This window comes from Choristoneura fumiferana, chromosome 12, assembly GCF_025370935.1.
Source record: "Choristoneura fumiferana chromosome 12, NRCan_CFum_1, whole genome shotgun sequence".
NCBI lineage: Eukaryota > Metazoa > Arthropoda > Insecta > Lepidoptera > Tortricidae > Choristoneura > Choristoneura fumiferana.
Genome location: NC_133483.1, coordinates 6,144,639 through 6,166,328, shown reverse-complemented (window position 1 = coordinate 6,166,328; position 21,690 = coordinate 6,144,639). Strand labels below are relative to the sequence as shown.

General features: G+C 35.8%; 2 protein-coding genes across 8 annotated transcripts in view; both read right to left on the bottom strand.

Annotated features, from left to right (window-relative positions):
• The window catches only part of dnc (phosphodiesterase dunce), a 551,064-nt gene that overhangs the window by 333,570 nt on the left and 195,804 nt on the right, over positions 1-21,690 (bottom strand). The gene's annotated exons all lie outside the window — the stretch shown is intronic.
• Positions 8,425-11,128, bottom strand: LOC141433621 (uncharacterized). Its single transcript, XM_074095729.1, has 2 exons — positions 10,934-11,128; positions 8,425-10,430 (listed from the first exon to the last, which is right to left on the bottom strand). The coding sequence occupies exon 2, from the start codon at positions 9,562-9,564 to the stop codon at positions 8,425-8,427; it is 1,140 nt and encodes a 379-aa protein (XP_073951830.1). The 5' UTR covers positions 9,565-10,430; positions 10,934-11,128.

Here is a 21,690-nt window from a genome sequence, read left to right as displayed (position 1 = left end):
ATTTTAAGGTGTTAAGAAGACACGTCTCACCGTGCACAGATAGCAAGAAACTTTAAATGAGTCAATCAATCCAAAAATAAATGTGTTGTTTTAAATTTTTATTTTACTCAACTCCTACTCGTACAGGTGGTGACACTAGAATGACACATCTCCTCTTACAAATAACATGGGAATAGTTTCTTGGTTGTTCTGTAGACTTCTTCATATGTTTCTTCATCTATCTCTACTGTTGTGATAGTTTCTTCTGCATCTCCCAGGACCATGTTCAGATGTTGATCATAAGCCTGCAACACAAATATTTGTTTAAAAAAATCAAGCTTTTATCGCTGATTGTACTTGAATCGTCGAATCAATAATAAAAATAATTTAAAAACTCTTCCCAAATCTAAGTTTACAAAGCAAATTTAACTTAATTTAAAATAATAAGTACCTACATTTTTATTTGTTGCTAAATTAAGTGTATGTTTTCTTGGTTTTTTAATAACAAGATTAAATTATGTAAACAAGAGTAAGGATTTTATTTTGTTAATTATCTGCAAGAACCACCTCTGCAGGTTAAGGCTTCCTCCAAAGTAAGCCAGTCTTCTCTGGATTTTGTCAAATTCATTTAATTTAGACCCACTGTGTGTTTTATTTCATCCTATCTATTCAGTCTCCCTCTTTCTTTTGCCTATTGGCCTCTTTCCACTTTTTGTCCCATTGCTGTCTTTCACGTCGAAACGGAGCGACGGATCGACGTGATTTTGGCGAGATTTTATGGGCCAGAGAGTGACATGGGCTATTTTTTGCATTATTTCCGAGGGAACACCTCACAATAACGAATCCACGCGGGCGAAGCGAAGCTAGTATTTCATATAAAAGGCTTGAAACAAAAATGACTTCATTGAGCGGTCACTAATTGGTTTCAAAGGAAGTGGTGATCGTTCGTGATGATTTATCGTACGTCACTAGGCAAATCTTTAAACGGTGAGTTTTGAACATATGGCGGATGTTTCTTAGCCGATTCATAAAATGGCGCCATTTCACGATATGCTAGGAATTGTGTGATCTGGCTGATTTTACGATCGGCCGCCGCCATCGACAATCTCTCAAGACGCATATCGTGCCCCAGTGAAAACGCGCCCTATACTCAAGCTCCCATTGACATTTTCCATTCATACGCTCAAAATATTTACAACCCCTTTCATACCCTGAAAAGCGCTCAAAGAAAAAAGGAGGCCGATTTTCCTTTTCCACGCGCATGGATCCCTTTGCGTTCGCAGGGCATCGGCTAATTCAAGGAAATCGCAATTGTGAGATAGTGTGCTTTGGTGGAATTAGCTTGGCTTGTGACTTTGTTTCTTCGTAGTTTGAATGAGGTTTTTTTATGTTGGCTGTTTGGAATGTCTTGCGTTTACTGTAGTTGCGTAGATATGCCGAAGTAGTGTATGAGGTGGAAAGGAAGGAGACAAGTTTCTTTGGTACGCTTCGTCTGATATGTTTTTACACTCAGTCTTTTCTATATAAGGTAAGGTAACCAACTATCCTATTTATTAGCGCAGCGTAAGGACGTCACCAACGAGATGGTCGAATGACCTAGTTAACGCCGCGGGTTCTCGGTGGATTCAAGCTTCCAACCAAAGCCACTGGAAGTTTATCGGGAGGCCTATGTCCAGCAGTGGACATCCTACGGCTGAGATAAATGATGATGATGATATTATACTGAAATGCGAAAGTTATGAATGTTTGCTGTTCTTTTTAGGGTACCGTACCGAAAGAAGACAAAACTAAGATTTCGCTGACTGTACAGAAGCTTTAAACATCTCTCAGCTTTAAATAACCATTAGATAAGGCTGCGTTTTCACCAAAGATGTGCGATAATGTGCTGCAAGGAATTGTTTTTACTGTATAATTCATTTTCAATCTAACGTTAGGCAACCTGATTATTTTCGCAACTTTCATTTCCCAAACATTTAAAATGTTTTTTTTTTATTAGCCTATTTTTGTGTACCCACTGCTGGGCAAAGGACTCACCTCCTTGCTCCACTCCAGAATGAACGCGGCGAGCTCCCGCGATCCCACGTATAGCATCTAAGTCTCCCTCCATCTACTCTTCGGTTTGCCACTATTAAAGCTACTGACAGCACAGAGGGCCTACCCCGAAGTTCGAAAATCAAAGTTTTGTACCAACGTTCTCGCTTCATTAAATAGTATAGTGTCAAATTGAAAAATTGAAAATTTTCAGGATTTATTTCCTGCCATCGAGGAGAAGCGTGAGCGTAAGGATGTATGTTTTATAAAAAACTAATGATTTAAGAAGAAATTTTAAACAGTAGCGTTAACTGGTAAAATTGAATAGCGAATACTGTGCTAAATGCAAAAATAGAGAATTTTGTTTACCTATCCTTTTTCATCTTTTAATCTGAATGCGAAAAACTGATCGGACATGCATTAAGTAAATTATTTATTTATTTTTAAAAGAAAAGTGTATTTACAAAAATCCAAAGCACAATGTCAGTTGTAAATTATACACAAAAAATTACTTACAGCAAAATTAATACCTACCCACCCACAATAATTCAGCGGACTGTTTAATAAGGAGAAAGCGTTATGGTCAGGTTATTTAGGTACGGTACGAGTACCTATATTATAAAAGCCATGAAATCTTGCAGTTTTAAAGAGAGCCATAAGTCAGTCAGATTTCGGGCTGTATCAAAAGGAAAAACGCAAGCTTAAAAGATCACTCGAGTGTCTTTCTTAGCCGATTTGACCTAAACTACGGAACTAAGTTTATTGGCACACATGTGTAAGTCCGTACCAAATTCGAAATGTAGGTCCATGGACTTTTTTTTTTTTGATAAGAAAACGATTTGAAAACAATTATATATTTATGCTGGTTTGAAACCAATGTAATAAATGAAGGTTTTCACCGTTGTTTATTGACATATTTTTTGTACAGTACAATTATATTTGGAAGATATCGGGACAGATCAATAATATTATTTAATTTCGGAGTACTATTACTTATTCTGTGACATTTCAATTTTGTTCAAAAAAAAAATTGTATTTTGTAAAGATTGTATGTCAAGTGGCAATTTTTATTTATTTATATATTTTTAATTTTTACATATGGAAAACTAAAAGGCGATCTAAATAAATTAAAACTAAAAAGTTATGGCTATTACAATGCATTAATTTCAAAGGTATCTAGTAAGCGAACAATTGTACTTTTGGTAAAATGCTTCTCAATCGAAGTGAAAAGCAGAGTGTAAAACTACATAGATTTTCCCGTTTTTGTCTAGTGTACTGTGTGACGTTCGGGCCAGGACGTGGTTTATGTTTATAAATAAAAACAACCGAAGTCAACAACAAGTAAAGAAAATATTTATTAATAAAATAAGGTCGTGGGAGTCTATGCCCGACTGGTTTTGCCGCCGTAGATCGGTACTCCCCTGAGTGGTGGTGAAGGCAGCGGTCGGTGGAGTGTGCTGATGTGGTACGGCTCGGGGAGCAGCAGGTGAAGCGTGTTTTCGCAGATAAGCGACGAATCCGGGATTTATTTGTACCCGTAAAGTAGCACCCTGTGGATGAACGTCCACCGGTTAAAATCTATGTGAGCTCCTCCGCTGATAGTGAACCCCCTGATGATATGTGCCTAACAATGAGAAGCCGAAAGCAGTTGGTGTTGCGGTGTTCACTATCAGAACGGAGTTACAATGTCCAGGAAAAAGATTAAGCAGAATTACGATTTTATATATTCTTTTTATTAAACAAAAGAGGGTAGGTAAATAAGCTGCTATGCAATAATAAAAATAGAAAGGCTAGCTTATTACGTCCAGAACAGGTTTAAGCACTAACTAGCAGCTACAGCTAAGCGTAGAATGTTCCGTGCACTATAACGGTAACACTTATTTATTTATTAATGCAAATTCCGCTTCTAATTGAAGCGGTGTACAATCACTGTAACAATTTATTTACGGAAGCGGTATCGAATGGAATTAAATAATGTTAAGCACAACCTAGTGTTTAAAATGAGCACTAACTTATAGCTAAGCACTGATTATAATACTTGTTCAACACTTACCCTATTGGGGTGCGAGACGACACTTATATGATTTTACTTCACGAGTAAAATTTACAAATACGTCGGAAGGACGAATAAATTAAATAAAAGATTTAATAAATTTATGCTTGTGACAGCGCGTAAGACGACACGTAGCGGAACTAGTGAACGCAGCCGGCACAGGTTTGTCGCAACAAGGAGATAGCTCGTAAGTGCCTCAGCGCGGGCGCATCGAAATTCATCATTTAGAGTAACAAAAGGCGCGCTTTAGCCAATCAGCGCGTCTGTCTGGATCACGCCACTAAGTGGTTTATATTCGCGTAGACAAGTGTTAACGTTGTGTCGATTTAGTTAATATTGTTAAGTGTTGTTATTTTATAATTCTAGTTAGATTTATTTAAGTTAAGTTATTTAAGTTTTAATATGTATAATAGTATTTTATTTAGTTCTAAGTTTTTGGTTTAGATTATAAGTGTTTTATTATTATTATTTATTGTTAATAAACAATAAAATACAACGTTCTTTTACCCTTTTGTAGTAATAAGAGTAATAAATGTAAGTGCAACGTTACATTACCCCGCGCGTCACAAAAGGATTTTATTATGTATAAAGAAATAAAATCCGCATTTTAAGTTAAATTTACGTATTTATCCATTTAAACTTAAATCTTTCATACTTCACGCACACACTTTAGCTATAGTAACCATATTAAAGGTTCCTAACGCGACCAGACAATTATTGAGGTTACTATTATTATATTTAATTGAATAGTGACCCGTACGAAAATGTTTAATACTAGATGGTAAAATGTGAGTAGGGGTAAGGTACGACACGTTTCATGCTATTTATGTTTATTTATTTAGGCCAATTAATTTTAAATCTTTTATGTGCCACTTGCCAATATTTTTTCTTGACATGTCTTCTAGCACATAGACTAATGGAGACTTCTTTTCTACAATGCGACATTTTATGTACTTAGGTGCTAGTTTCTTGCTAAAATACTTGTCTTTATTGCTCAGCACATACGCACGTTTCATTACAATGTCACCAACTTTAAATTCCATGGGCTTTCGACGAAGATTGTAATGAGCCGTGTTTTTGGTATGAGCATGCCATAATTTTGCCTGAACTTTGTTAAATATCTCAGAAAGACAACCCAGATTTTCAGCATAGATGTCACGTGGAAGGAACAATACGTCATCGCCCAAGTCATTATCTACATAATGTGTGCCACAGGTTACGATCTCTCTGCCGTATACCAAGAATGAAGGAGTAAAACCAGTCGCCTCATTCACCGAATTGTTAATGGCGAACTGTACCTTTGGAATGAAAGTGTCCCAAGTCCTATGGTCATCGTCGACATAAGTTGACAGGCAGGTAATAATTGTGCGATTGTAGCGTTCTACGACGTTGATTTGCGGCGTATATTTTGGTGTGAAAAAGATATTTGGAACGTTGTAATGTTTAAAAAAATTATCCGTGACTTTACTGATAAACTGGCTACCGTTGTCTAAAAATATGGTCTGAGGTGTTCCATGCACGAGGAACACTGAATCCTCTAGATATTTACACACGGCAGTGGAAGTAGCAGCTCGCAAAGGTGTAATTAAACAAAATTTGGAAAAACAGCAAGTTACGACTAGAATGTAGCTGTTTTGCTTTCTAGTTACTGGTAAGGGACCCATGAGGTCAATTGAAATTGTTTGAAATGGGCGGCTACAATGCTTAGGGCGTCCCATTTCACCTAAGACTTGGTGGTTCTGTGCTTTGTAAGAAAGACATTTGGAACATGAACCAACGAAATTTACGACGTCTTGGTGCATGCCTGGCCAGAAGTATCTCAACGCAAGACGACGATACGTTTTAAAAACGCCAAGATGTCCGGCTGTAGGCTCGGCGTGATTCTCGCTGATCACCCGGTCACGTAGCTCACACGGAACAACCTCTTTCCAAGAAAATTCTGAAGTTAAGTCAGTCAAGTCGTGTTTGTTCTTTGTTAGTTTGTAAAGAGAGTTGTTTTTTATTAAAAAATTTGGAAAATTTTGGGGTTTTGTCAGACAAGAATTGTAAATATTTTTATACCACGGATCAGTAGTTTTTGAGAAGTAGTTTGAAGTACTTATCGCACTAACTGGAACCGCTCTTGAAAGGGCATCTGGGATGACATTGTCAACTCCGCGGCGATGTTTCAGTTCGAAATGAAACGCGGACAATCTCACACCCCAGCGAGCCAGTCTACCGGTCGGGTTATTTAGAGACAGGAACCATTTTAGCGCACTATGATCTGTATAGACAGTGAAAGGCTTTCCGTTCTCTAAATAACACCGCCAATGCTCCAAAGCTATGACAACTGCCAACGTTTCACGCTCTGTGATGCTGTAATTCTTCTCTGCTGCTGACAACGACTTGCTCATGTAAGCTATTGGGTGCTCCTTACCGCCTACGATCTGGGTGAGCATAGCACCCACACCGTAGTTACTGGCATCGGTGTGCACCTCGAATGGCTTGTCGTAATCAGGGCAGGAAAGAACAGGAGCAGAAACCAAGCATTCTTTAAGTTTCTGGAATGCAGCATCGGCCTCCGAAGACCAGACAAACGGTGGTCCACCTTTTTTATTCGAAGTCAACTTATTAAGAGGGCCTGCTATAGTGCTGAAGTTGGGGACGAAACGACGATACCATGTAGCGGTCCCGAGAAAGCGCTTGATATCTTTGCGACAAGTAGGTGTCGGGTAATCAAGAATTGCTTGCACTTTTTCTGGATCGGTACGAAGTCCACAACTGTCAACAACATAGCCCAAGTACTTAAGCTGACTTCGAAAAAATTGGCATTTTTCTAGGTTGATAGTGAGGTTGGCCTGCTTTAATTTCTCCATCACGCGGAGTAAAAGGGAGACGTGGGAATTGAAGTCGTTCGAGACGATAATAATGTCATCGAGATACGCGAAGACTTTGAGATCGAATTCCCTAAAAAGCAGGTCAACCAATCTCTGTTGAGTTGCAGGTGCGTTGGTAAGTCCGAACGCGGTACGCTTAAAACGAAACGTGCCCCGTCCTGGAACGTAGAACGCCGTCTTGTCTCGATCTTCGGAAGCTATGGGAATTTGCCAAAACGCCTTGGACAAATCTATGCTAGAGAGGTAGCGAGCATCACGAAGGTTGTCCAAAATTTCGGACACGTAGGGCAAACTGTAGGCGTCGCGTTTTGTTACGGAGTTTAGCTTCCGGCTATCGAGGCAAAAACGAGGTTGACCATTTTTCTTGGTAACAATTAGTACCGGCGACGACCAAGCGCTTTCACATGGCTCGATTACGTCGAGACCTAGCATCTCGTCCACCTGTTCGACAAGAATGCGCTGTTTTTCAGGGGACATACGATAATAGCGTTGTCGAATAGGTAGGGCGTCTCCAGTATCAATTCGGTGAGTGATCAACTTAGTTTCACCTAAACCCTTGGATTCGGCAGAGATATCACGAAATTGAGCAATTATGTTATCTGCTAGTGATCTTTCTGAGATATTTAAATGGTCATAAGCCTGTATAAAAGAGCAGCGGTCCATATCAAGACTAGCGTTAGAAACGCTCATATTAGAAAAAGTAATACCAGTAAGGTGATTGGGAAAAATATTAAATTTGTGCCAAAAGTCGATACCTAATACGAGATCTATGTCAATATCCGGCACAACAAAAGCTTTAATGACATGAAAAGTGTCTTCAAATTTTACAGGCAGATTCATATAGCCAATGCTTGTCATTAATTGTCCTCCTGCAGCTGTGACTGTGATAGGCTGTTCTTTTTGAACTGCTAGGCCGTGTTGTTCTAGGCTGCGATGCATATTATTGCCTACGATAGTGACGGCTGAGCCAGAATCAAGAAGACCTGACAGCGATATATTGTAAATTTTAATAGATGCATACGGCCGAGGATCGTTTAAAGTTTGTTTCTGCAGAATTGTATTGATTTTATAGGAATTAAAATAAAATTTTATAGTTTGCAGCCATTTAGCCCAATCTTCGCTATCGAACTTACTATGATTTTCACAATTCTGCAGGTCTACTAGTTTTTTGATGGACCTGGGTTATTTTTATTACAATTGGGGCATTGTGGAGTTTTGACACCTTCGTGACCACAGACGAAACAAAATATTTTGTCCTTGTTAGCCTTACACTGACGTAAATTATGGGTGCTATCACGACATCGAGGACAAAATAATGGCTTAGGACCGGGGGTGTGCATTGCATGTACATATTTACTATTATTACCGATTTTATTAGCATTAAAGTTGTTGTTAGGATAAGATTTATTTTTATTGTAATTGTTATTGTATGGATTTTGTGTATAATTTTGATTGGGGCTACTAGTTTTATTTGTATTGTTGTTGTTAAGATAAGATTTTATTTTTATTGTAATTATTATTATAGAAATTATTACCATAATTGATATTTGAATTATTTGCCTTATGTGATGAATGACCACTGTATGCAAATTCTGGCGCCATGGTATCAGATGTTCTTTTAGGAGGTTCACGAAAACCAGCAAGACGTGCCTGAATGTTCTCGTAGTTACGGCATAAGGATCTCAAGGTGTCAATATCAGGAATATCTGTGGCTGAAGCTAAAGTGCTCGCGTAGCATGGCCTAATGTTATGTAGCAATATTTCTAATTTATCCTTGCTAGGTAACGTCTCTGATAGACGCGCGAACAACCCTGACATTATCGACAAATAAATGGTTATATTTTCTGATTCACCCTGAGTCCTGGCACGTATCTCCGAGAGCAGCCGATAGTCATAACCTGCTTGATCAAAGTCTTTCTTAAGACGCGCCACCAATGAATCCCAATCTAACATCTGATCTTGGTCTTGGATACCACGGTACCAATGCAACGCGTCACCAGTAAAGATCTCTGTAGCAAATGAAAGCAGCTTAGATGAAGAGATATTCCTGGCTTTGCTAAATTCATTAATGCGCTGAATAAAAGAGCGCACGCACGACTTTCCGTCAAACCTAATTCTGGTGAGCTCACCAACTACGCCACGGTCGCAAGACACATTAATATTTAAAGGCGGCACAGCTGACTGCTGCTCAGTTGAATTAGTATCAACAGGAGCAATTAGCCTATCAACGACAGTGGTGTCCTTAACGGAATTAAAACGGTCGTACAGTGTTTGAAACTCCTTTACACAGGTTTCATGTGCATTATGCGTCTTGGCATCAATAATCAGCCGATTAAGTCGGTGATAAAGGTGATGTAAATAATTCTGAACGCGCAGTAATGCATTTCTGTCCAAAGGAGAGTCAAGAAAAGATTTGACTTTAGCGAGTACGTCAGTAATGCCCCTTAAGTCATCATTTACATCAAGGGAACTTTCCAATATGTCCTCGGAAGGAAATAGAGGGCCTAATTTGGCAATTTGCTTCCGTAAGTCCTGGACAGTAGCAGCAGGAGTACTGCCCCTAATTTGCACTTCATACTCCAACTCTGATTTTTGCAACGATAAAAATTTGACTGGATGTGCCATACTAATTTACTAATAATTGAAGTAATAATAATAATATTTCGCGAATAATTAATTAAACAATTGAATGCACCGCAATGAAGAAAGTGTTGAACAAGATTAACTAATCTACTCCGTTCTGTTACAAAGCAGACTACAAGTAACGTTATGGTTGATGAAATAAAGCAAAATAAAAATAAAAAACAACAATCACCAAAACAAAAAAAAACAAGCGTTAAAACAATTGCAACTTATGTGTAACACCATATAAGATTAATTCACAATTAATAAATATTAAATAAACTTAACACTTTTGTACGCGATTGTAACTCGAGTAACCGGTTTTGTGCTTAAGTCGCAGTTAGCACGTACAGAGTGTTTATAATTTAAATGTTTACGATTACAAACAATTAAATTTTGACACAATATTTCTGAGAATATTTTATGGAAAATATAAATTATTATAAAAAATACAAGCGTACACTTAAGTTGCAGGCAACCAAAAATAAAAAGAAAAAATAACGTTTCACACAAAATAAAAAAAAAACACACAAAACACACAACTACTTCTACGGAGCAAAACCAGACCCTACTAAAACCACGTTTGAGGCGCCAGTGTGACGTTCGGGCCCAGGACGTGGTTTATGTTTATAAATAAAAACAACCGAAGTCAACAACAAGTAAAGAAAATATTTATTAATAAAAATAAGGTCGTGGGAGTCTATGCCCGACTGGTTTTGCCGCCGTAGATCGGTACTCCCCTGAGTGGTGGTGAAGGCAGCGGTCGGTGGAGTGTGCTGATGTGGTACGGCTCGGGGAGCAGCAGGTGAAGCGTGTTTTCGCAGATAAGCGACGAATCCGGGATTTATTTGTACCCGTAAAGTAGCACCCTGTGGATGAACGTCCACCGGTTAAAATCTATGTGAGCTCCTCCGCTGATAGTGAACCCCCTGATGATATGTGCCTAACAATGAGAAGCCGAAAGCAGTTGGTGTTGCGGTGTTCACTATCAGAACGGAGTTACAATGTCCAGGAAAAAGATTAAGCAGAATTACGATTTTATATATTCTTTTTATTAAACAAAAGAGGGTAGGTAAATAAGCTGCTATGCAATAATAAAAATAGAAAGGCTAGCTTATTACGTCCAGAACAGGTTTAAGCACTAACTAGCAGCTACAGCTAAGCGTAGAATGTTCCGTGCACTATAACGGTAACACTTATTTATTTATTAATGCAAATTCCGCTTCTAATTGAAGCGGTGTACAATCACTGTAACAATTTATTTACGGAAGCGGTATCGAATGGAATTAAATAATGTTAAGCACAACCTAGTGTTTAAAATGAGCACTAACTTATAGCTAAGCACTGATTATAATACTTGTTCAACACTTACCCTATTGGGGTGCGAGACGACACTTATATGATTTTACTTCACGAGTAAAATTTACAAATACGTCGGAAGGACGAATAAATTAAATAAAAGATTTAATAAATTTATGCTTGTGACAGCGCGTAAGACGACACGTAGCGGAACTAGTGAACGCAGCCGGCACAGGTTTGTCGCAACAAGGAGATAGCTCGTAAGTGCCCCAGCGAGGCGCGCTTTAGAGTCTGGATCACGCCACTAAGTGGTTTATATTCGCGTAGACAAGTGTTAACGTTGTGTCGATTTAGTTAATATTGTTAAGTGTTGTTATTTTATAATTCTAGTTAGATTTATTTAAGTTAAGTTATTTAAGTTTTAATATGTATAATAGTATTTTATTTAGTTCTAAGTTTTTGGTTTAGATTATAAGTGTTTTATTATTATTATTTATTGTTAATAAACAATAAAATACAACGTTCTTTTACCCTTTTGTAGTAATAAGAGTAATAAATGTAAGTGCAACGTTACAACTTGTAGAGCCTATTAAAAAAAACAGGCCGTATAGGAAACTCCTTATTGACATTACTCCTTATTAGCATTGATGCATTGTGATTTTTTAAACTATTATAGTTTTCTTTTTAAATTAGTTATAACTACGTAATTACGCCATTCTTTTAACATTTTTCAAGTTTAACGGTTTAGATTGTAGCCTTTAGGGGTATGCTTTTGACTCTAACAAAAATTCATGGCTTAATATTTTCCAAACGGATCCATCCATATAAAACAACCTAAATTGTTTTTGAACTATTTAATGATACGCTACAGATGAGTGTTAAAATTAGAAACCAACGTAAAACACGACAGGCAGTATAAAATGTCTTACTGACCGATTTTACTTGTCACCAAACGTTCTGCGCCTGTCGCATTACACACTTATTACAATAAAAATAAAAATGGGCAACAACAAATATAGGTAACTCACCTCTTTAGCATACTTATATAGTTTGGGAATGCGGAACGGCTGTAGACTTATGGTTTGAGCACAAGCACGCAAGCTAAAAGATTTAAGCGATTTAGCCACTCATCAATAAAAGCCATAAACTTTTTTTATTATGATGTGTCTTTATATCTTTTTTATTATGATAATGTCTTATCCTTTTTTGTATAAAATAGCTTAAGGAAAACCCAATTGTTAACACAAAGTTACTAATTAATTACTAGTATTATTAGTATGTGTGTAATTATTAACATACATAACTATAACTAAGCTTTGCTTAGCTTACTTTGGGACTAGGTCAATTGGTGTGAATTGTCCCGTGATATTTAACTGGCGTTTAGAAATAATGATGTAACTGGGTTTTTTTAACTTAAAAATGGTAAAAGCCGTTTTTTAAAAGATTAAAAAACCTCTTGTCCGTGTAACTGTTTTTTTTTCTGTGTGTTGGTGTTTGTGTCTCTTATGACACCATAAACTTTAACTGGACAAATCAATCTCAAATAAAATAACTGGTTTAAAATAAAAGTAAAAAAAAATCGTTCCTGGTGAAATTAAGATAGAAGTAAAAGATGCTGAATTCGTTTTGTTTGGTAAATAAAAAACTACATTTTCATCAAATAAATAATCACGTATATATTGAATTATATATGAATTATTATACCTATATTAAGAAATATAATACATATACAACAAATTCTGATGACGAAATAACTGATCTGGCAATAAACTTATCAATGGGCCGGGATTATCTTTAAATATTGAATTTACAATCAATCAGCTTTTCTAATTACTATTTCGTAATCTAATTACTTGCTAAGCCGAGCCAAGAGGAAACAGCTTCCTGATGAATGAATAAATAGAATTATCCGTCTTGTACTCGTAAATTACATTCATGGAATTACTGAAGTAAAAGGATTTTGATCGCGTTGATTGTTTTTGGTTAGTTTATTGGTACGCGTAACTTATCTTTTCCGGATTAAATTCTTAAACAATATCTGAAGTGCTTAAAATGGAGCAGTACTTAACTTTTGCCACATCCAAAATAATAAATCACTATTAAAATTTTAATTATTTTCGGTTTTATTTTAGTATATCGGGTGACCTTAACAAGGAAAGAGGCCACAAATAACTTTCTTTAACCTAATTTCAGTTTTAATTTTATATCAATCACACAAATCTATTCCTGCCCAACTTTGGAAGGAACACATTAATGGTTCAAATGGAAAAGCTAATATAACACTTATTTAAAGACGTGAACTTTCCGTCAGACTTTCCAATTAGTAAAGTGGGAAATGGGTTTACGAGTACGCGATATTTGTAAAGTCCCAAAGGTGCAGTAGGGTATCTGGCATCGGTCCAAATAGCTTGGAAAATGCAATGCAATCGAATTAATTTGAGCCGAATTTGTAATTACGAGTTCTCGAAATGAGAGTGCAAGACTGTGTTTTCATACAAACATTGTTTTGTTCAAAATTAATATAGAACGAACCGGATTGAAACGAAATTTTAGAAAAAAATAGCGTATCTTAAGCGGTAACGTAAGGTGATAAAAAACTACTCGTTAAACTCTGTCTGCATCTCGCAAGAAAATATTTGCACTTTCTTCTGGAAAAAAAAATCGGGGAAAATGTAGGCAATTTTTTAAAACAATTATGATTCATACAAAAATACACGAACAAACTAAGTAACTTCTTATAAGTAGAATAGGAGTTGACTAGTATAGATAGATAGTATATTATAGTATAGAGTTATACATTTTATTCCTGACAAAATTAACTAATAGGTACTAAAGTTTTAAAGATAATGATTTATTTTCTGAAAATACTTCGAGTTCATTTTACTTTTAAATAATGAAATTGAAACTAAAGTAGTAAATGTTTTGGGTAAATTATTTAAACTATTTTATTGATCAAAATTGTAATGCAAATACGGCTTTTTCCTGTTAAGCGTTATTTCGACTGCTAAACCTACATTTGCAACCTTTTAATTTGATCAAAAGGGTTGGATATCAAATCCAACTGAAGTAATCTATAGCTCTCATAAAGATTGACTTGGCTATAAATATAAACTACCACTGGTCAAAATGCGTCCTCAGTGCCTTTGCCTCAAAGTACTCTGAAAATCAAATTGTATTGAGCAAGTGACCGCTTAAAATCAGTGCTGATAGTCAGAAAACTACGCAAGATCACATACTTACAAAAGTTTACATCAGTATTTTTTTCTATTTGATAGACTGCAAAATAAATTTTACTTAAGTAGCTTTACATTTTTGCATCAATTTAATCAATAGTGGGGGATCAAATATCAATAAGTTACGAAATATAAAGATTGCAATAAAATTACTCTTGATTTTACTACAGGTTCAACAAAACATAACCTCAATCTAATAGTTTTTAATGATTCGCGTTAAATTACATTAATTACAGAAAATTGTCGCTGGATGAAAACCGTGATTACGAGTATCTTCAATGCGCTTACGATAGTATGACCCGGTGATGAGGGGATGACCTAGCCGTTAATATTGATGTTAGGTGCGGCGAAACACCAGGAGCTCACTAAAGTAATCATGGCTTAATTTCCTTAATAAGTAATGATATGTCTAGTACCTACGTAGGTAGGTATATATATTATATTGTATAACTCATTATTGTATGTACATAAAATTAACAGTTAACAAGAGAAAGAGATGTACAAAGCCAACTTATTAACTTTTTAACGATTGATACGACATCAGAAACAAGAGTTGTCTTTAATAAAAAGAACCGAAAATTTTATATATTATAACTAACCTAAATTTGACTTCAGCCCCGACATGGTGATAATCTTTTAAACTGCTGTGTATTGCGTATGAGATGTATGTAAAAATTAGGTATTATTTAGATATCATTATTTTAAAACAGTGACAAATTAAAGCTTAAAATTAAATCGCTTGCCTCTATTGAATTATAGCAAGCCAAGCGGCAGTACGAATATATGACTCGTCCCGTCCCGGGCTATTTCCGTAAGGGCATACTGCCAACGCCCGGGACTTCTCAAGTCACCTGAAAAACATTTAAAAAGTTTCTGTCCAATGACTGAGCGCAAAGAAATTTCTGCGTCAGACGGGTTTCGAAGGCTTTGAAATAGAGTAATATTACCGCTTGATTAAAATATCGTTTGATTGTTAATTTAATTCCGTTCGTACCATAGATTTAGAACGTTCTAGAGTTACACAAATTGGCTCTAACCGGGACGAAACTAAAAAAAAAGAACCAAAAAAGGTTAGAACGTGAGCAAGAAAATCAAGATCATTTCATTTCAGATCAGAGCGTTACTAGATCTATAAACTCTTGCTGTAAGGAATAAAGTTAAGTTTATCTATCTCTTTCTAAAGTAACACTCATACTAAAACTTTTTCTCTTGCACTTTCGAACTTAAAAGCCGAGTTTAGACTTGCAAGAAATCGTGCAATAAAAAATCTTACAAGTTGCATTACATGGCGGCGCTCGATTGAACACTACAAACGGCCCCGCCCGCAATGTAATGCAACTTGCGCGATTTTTCATGCAAGTCTAAACTCGGCTTTACGATAGTTGCGGTGTGTATTTTTACACAGTCACAAATAGTAACCAGACATTTGTATGAGTGCTGTGATGCTAATTTGAAATAAATTTAAAGTAAAAAAAGAATAATAATGTATTGTGTACAATAATTTGACAAAAGAGAAGCGGATTTGTGATAGTTATCACGTCTCCAAGCGCGACATTTCGAATATAATGCTAATTTGGTATAAGTACTAATTTACTTTATATAAAAAAACCTAAGTTTTAATGAAACGTTTAAAGTTTGCAATTCTATATTATACAAACACAGGATACGCTGAGTCACATTTTTAAGGAAATTCAAAGAGGTATAGGAAGGGTAGGTACGAGGTACGAGCCACAAACTGATCTCATAGCATTTGAGACTTTAAGGCAAACGCGTTCTTTGCGTTTGACCCAGACGTTTGTTGCGAAAAAAGCCACGCGAAAAGTCACACAGATTAATGATTAAGATAAGGAAGAAAGAACATGTCGTGTTGTCATTTCTACATTTACCGCTATATTCAGGGGAGTTTCTATAATAAAAATATTAAGGTTAATTTCTGTGTTTGTTTTTTGTAACTATAATGAGGGCACAGCGGTTTATGGCTAAGTAGGTTTTGAAATAAACTTTGACAGCGTCTCAACTCACGCATTTGTAATAGAGAAAGAATGTTTAAGGGTAATGTTTGTATTCAGCTGACCTATTCTGAACCCTGTTGGACCTTTGTACAGACAGAGAGACTTCACTGGTCTTTTCATTCAACAACGGTTTATTTATATTTTTTTAATAATTTTTATTTATGTATAAGGCTTCAGAGCTTACCTATAACTAGTTGTGACCGAGCAGCGTGTGATATTCAGATAGCATTGATTTATTGTAGGTGTTCTAGAAAAGCTAGTATGATTGTTATCTCGAGACATTTGTCAATATGTACGTTGTTAAACTAATACCGCGTATGAGGGAGGGTAGGTACAGTCTTCAAATGAAAGGTGAATGATTTCATTTTGATGTACAATCAACTACAAAGATATCAATACAGCCAAAATTATAAAAATATGTATACACGACCTTAATGTTAAGCCAATAACGTCATAAGAATAACGTCATAGGTACCTATGCATATTTTTGTAACATCTGCAGTATCGATATTTTTGTAGTTTATTCTACCTTACGCATTAAGCGTAAATTGTGTAACATGCTTTCGTATGTCTGTCCGGTTATTCTCATCTACAGATCCTATTTTTCAACCTATTCACATATTTTTTTTTTAGCAGATTCGGCAATGAAATGGTTTTTTTTGTTGTCAATTCAGTTGAAAATATTTTCTAGTGGTTGAAAACGTACAACATTTCAGCTTCTAGTTTAAAATACTCGTATTTCTCAAAATGTAAATCAATCTTTACATTGTATTCTCGCAACGTAAATTCTATACGAAGCTAACCACAAACAAAACACTGATCCTCGTTGATATAAATCAGTAGGCAGCGCACCCATCCATTAATTTTACCGCCTGCTTAGTGGTAGTTTATCTTTTAACGAACGGTCGATAACAAGGATCTAAACATTTTATAAACAGGTTTTTTGTGCAACAATATAAACTAAAGCGGGTCACCTGACCGGGACTTATCAGTAGTACATAAAGACTTTCATAAGCACTAGATGCCCTATAAATTGTTGCCACCCTAGAAGGCAAGACAAAATGCGTACTCAGTCTACTATGAGTGTGTATATTGTGTACCAGTAACGCCCACGAACATTTTTTGAATCCGTTTATTTCAAAAATCTTAGGGTAACTTACCAATTAAGTTAGACAGCTATAAATTGTTCTAGTTTATGCATGAGTATGTATCTTTACCTACAAGCTAAGTAACTAGATGTCTTAGCACGTAGTTCCTAAAATTCAAAATAATCTGCAATTAATATTTGTTTAGTAAAAGGAATGATAAATAATTTTATTCTTCGTTCCTGTCAGTCAAATGTTCTTTATAAGGAACGTAACTTAGGATTTTGATCGGCTAATTTCTGCCTAGTGTCCTATATAAATTTACAGTTTCAAACTGCCTGACTTTGATAAAAATATCGTTGTGCTTTGATCCTTGCTATCGGCATTTGATCTGACGTTTTGATCTATAATTCATGGACGAGAGCAAAGAGTAATTTGTTGTAAATGAAGTATGAAACCTCAGCAAACTGATTTTTCGGTGTGCCCGTTACACTCATCAGTCAACGTCGTCTTATCAACCTCCGGTTTTTGTGAAGAGGTTTTGCCACGACAAACAGACCCTTCTGATTAGAATGGTTCATTAAAAGAGATCTAAGCTTTACAAAAAACTACAGACTACTAATAAACCACACAACATTCGCCGTACATTTAAATTTTTGCTATTTTTAATTCTTTTTTCAAATGAACGTATTGGAATGAACAATGAACACAGCCCGGTAGGTATATGTAAGTTTATGTAACAAGTATACATGAGACTTAAAAACATTTGATCAAAAAAATCTGAACACGACTCTATTATTAACGGCATAGAAACGTGTTCAGATATTTTTGATCAAATTTTGCTCACAAGTTTATGAACTAGACTGTAACTCGTACTTACCAAAACCACTAAACAAATACGCAATTCATTTTTAATGATGACGTACATCGAAACATAGGGATAGGGATATCATAAAAGATCATGAAGAGCCGTCTGTTTACATCCAGTAGCAAATGTTCAATATAATGTCTTTCAAGTATGAATAATTTTATGATGAATCATTTTTGTCTTGCATTCTTTCCATCCGCATGCAAATCCAATAACTATTCCTAAAGCCGCATCCGCTCAATGCTAGGAGTAAAACGTCACGGTTTCAAATCAGAAATATTTTTTTGTGCAACAAGAGAGCAAAGTTGTTTTTTGTTGCGTGTTGGTTTTGAATCACGAGTAAGCGAAGGATTCTATAATTGATTCTAGGTTAGAATCCTGAGATCAGCAAGGGATTCAAATACACGAGATGCAAAAAAACTTTGGTCTCGTGTGACACAATACAATTTTTCACCTCAGCAGCGAGAACATAATTTTAATGTAACATAAGAATAAAACCACATATTAAATATGATGACCCGGATAACTCACGTCTTAAATCGAGTTTAGCTCGACATGTTTCGGGCTAATCCGTAGCCCTTCCTTAGCCTTTAGCTTTTTAATATGAGTGAGTCTCACGGTAGTTTCATGTTCAAAACCACATATATACCTACCTGTTTACAAAACAAGCACATTTTTTATTAAATATGATCCGTTTATTAAGAAACAAATATAATAATCACATTTAAAACCATAAAAAGTGTCCAGTAGATACAATACAAATTTCATACTCATAACTTGCATTGTAATTTGAAACTTAGAACTTCTTGTACTAATGTCACAACTTATTTTTTAATACTGCAAAAAAGCCTCATCTTGGGGTCATTAAAAAGGTTGAACAATAACGCACCTGCAATAACCCTGGTGTTGCAGATGCTTATGGGCGGTGGTGATCTCTTACCACCAGGAGACCCATTTGCTCGTTTGCCATCCAGTCGAATAAAAAAAAATAAACGTATAATTTATTATAAATGTTATTAAACCTTTAAATATGAATTTAATTAAGATTTCTATTACATAAACATAAATAAATTAAAAATTGATTCAATTTAACAAATATTTATTCCAACTGTAGAGGCAGGATAAGGAATTATTTTATAAAAATAAACAAATTAACCGGCTTTCGTGCAACGAGGTTGCATATTTTATTAAAAGATCGGGAAAATTAACATTTTCGAAATATTTCGTTTTCATGAATTTATTAGGTATCGATATATATTATTTAATACCAAAAATTTAATTTAAGATTGTAATCAACACATTTGATCCTAGATTAGATCCTATTAAATTTTAATAGATAGGTCTATCGCTTTTTTTCGTGTTGAAGTAAAATAACAGATCAAAGTAAAGTTCAAATACCTATTTGGAATTCAGTGAGTAGACCGAACACTGTACTCAGCATTTTAAAAAAATAATTAAAAAGTTACTTTGTCTCACGGAGTGAGCAAAATATTTTGCTCACTGATTTCTCATAGCAAAACCTGCCTTTTTGAGGTGCTGAGGTGAAAAACGTATGTTTCTTGAAAGCGTTTCGTTGGTCTCTGCACGTTGTTCGATTTAACCGCAATAATATTGACTGAACGGCAAATTTTCCTGCCATTAACATCCATCCTGCCGATGAATTATTGCCCGTCATTGCAAGGCGGTTGCTATTTTACTGACTTTAAAAACACGAAGTACTTCAAGAATCATAATTTCGTCAGAAATTTTGTTCACAAAGAAGCTTTAAGCCAAATAGCCCACGATGCTAAATCGGGATTTACTTGAGCTTCATAGAGACCTATTGGGTTGCGAAGCTTAGGTGNNNAATATGTCCTCGAAGGAAATAGAGGGCCTAATTTGGCAATTTGCTTCCGTAAGTCCTGGACAGTAGCAGCAGGATTACTGCCCCTAATTTGCACTTCATACTCCAACTCTGATTTTTGCAACGATAAAAATTGACTGGATGTGCCATACTAATTTACTAATATTGAAGTAAATAATAATATTTCGCGAATAATTAATTAAACAATTGAATGCACCGCAATGAAGAAGTGTTGAACAAGATTAACTAATCTACTCCGTTCTGTTACAAAAGCAGACTACAAATAACGTTATGGTTGATGAAATAAAGCAAAATAAAAATAAAAAACAACAATCACCAAAACAAAAAAAACAAGCGTTAAAACAATTTGCAACTTATGTGTAACACTTTATAAGATAGTTCACAATTAATAATATTAAATAAACTTAACACTTTTTGTACGCGATTGTAACTCGAGTAACCGGTTTGTGCTTAAGTCGCAGTTAGCACGTACAGAGTGTTTATATTTTAAATGTTTACGATTACAAACAATAAAATTTTGACACAATATTTCTGAGAATATTTTATGGAAAATATAAATTATTATAAAAAATACAAGCGTACACTTAAGTTGCAGGCAACCAAAAATAAAAAGAAAAATAACGTTTCACACAAAAAAAAAAAACACAAAAAACACACAACTACTTCTACGGAGCAAAACCAGACCTACTAAAACCACGTTTGAGGCGCCAGTGTGACGTTCGGGCCCAGGACGTGGTTTATGTTTATAAAAAAACAACGAAGTCAACAACAAGTAAAGAAAATATTTATTAATAAAATAAGGTCGTGGAAGTCTATGCCCGACTGGTTTTGCCGCCGTAGATCGGTACTCCCCTGAGTGGTGGTGAAGGCAGCGGTCGGTGGAGTGTGCTGATGTGGTACGGCTCGGGGAGCAGCAGGTGAAGCGTGTTTTCGCAGATAGCGACGAATCCGGGATTTATTTGTACCCGTAAAGTAGCACCCTGTGGATGAACGTCCACCGGTTAAAATCTATGTGAGCTCCTCCGCTGATAGTGAACCCCCTGATGATATGTGCCTAACAATGAGAAGCCGAAAGCAGTTGGTGTTGCGGTGTTCACTATCAGAACGGAGTTACAATGTCCAGGAAAAGATTAAGCAGAATTACGATTTTATATATTCTTTTTATTAAACAAAAGAGGGTAGGTAAAAAGCTGCTATGCAATAATAAAAATAGAAAGGCTAGCTTATTTACGTCCAGAACAGGTTTAAGCACTAACTAGCAGCTACAGCTAAGCGTAGAATGTTCCGTGCACTATAACGGAACACTTATTTATTTATTAATGCAAATCCGCTTCTAATTGAAGCGGTGTACAATCACTGTAACAATTTATTTACGGAAGCGGTTATCGAATGGAATTAAATATGTTAAGCACAACCTAGTGTTTAAAATGAGCACTAACTTATAGCTAAGCACTGATTATAATACTTGTTCAAACACTTACCCTATTGGGGTGCGAGACGACACTTATATGATTTTACTTCACGAGTAAAATTTACAAATACGTCGGAAAGGACGAATAAATTAAATAAAAGATTTTAATAAATTATGCTTGTGACAGCGCGTAAGACGACACGTAGCGGAACTAGTAACGCAGCCGGCACAGTTTGTCGCAACAAGGAGATAGCTCGTAAGTGCCCCAGCGAGCGAGCTGGGATCCACGCCACTAAGTGGTTTATATTCGCGTAGACAAGTGTTAACGTGTGTCGATTTAGTTAATATTGTTAAGTG

Excerpts from the sequence above, each read along its gene's own strand:
- LOC141433621 (XM_074095729.1), bottom strand. The coding sequence starts at position 9,564 with ATGGCACATCCAGTCAAATTTTTATCGTTGCAAAAATCAGAGTTGGAG.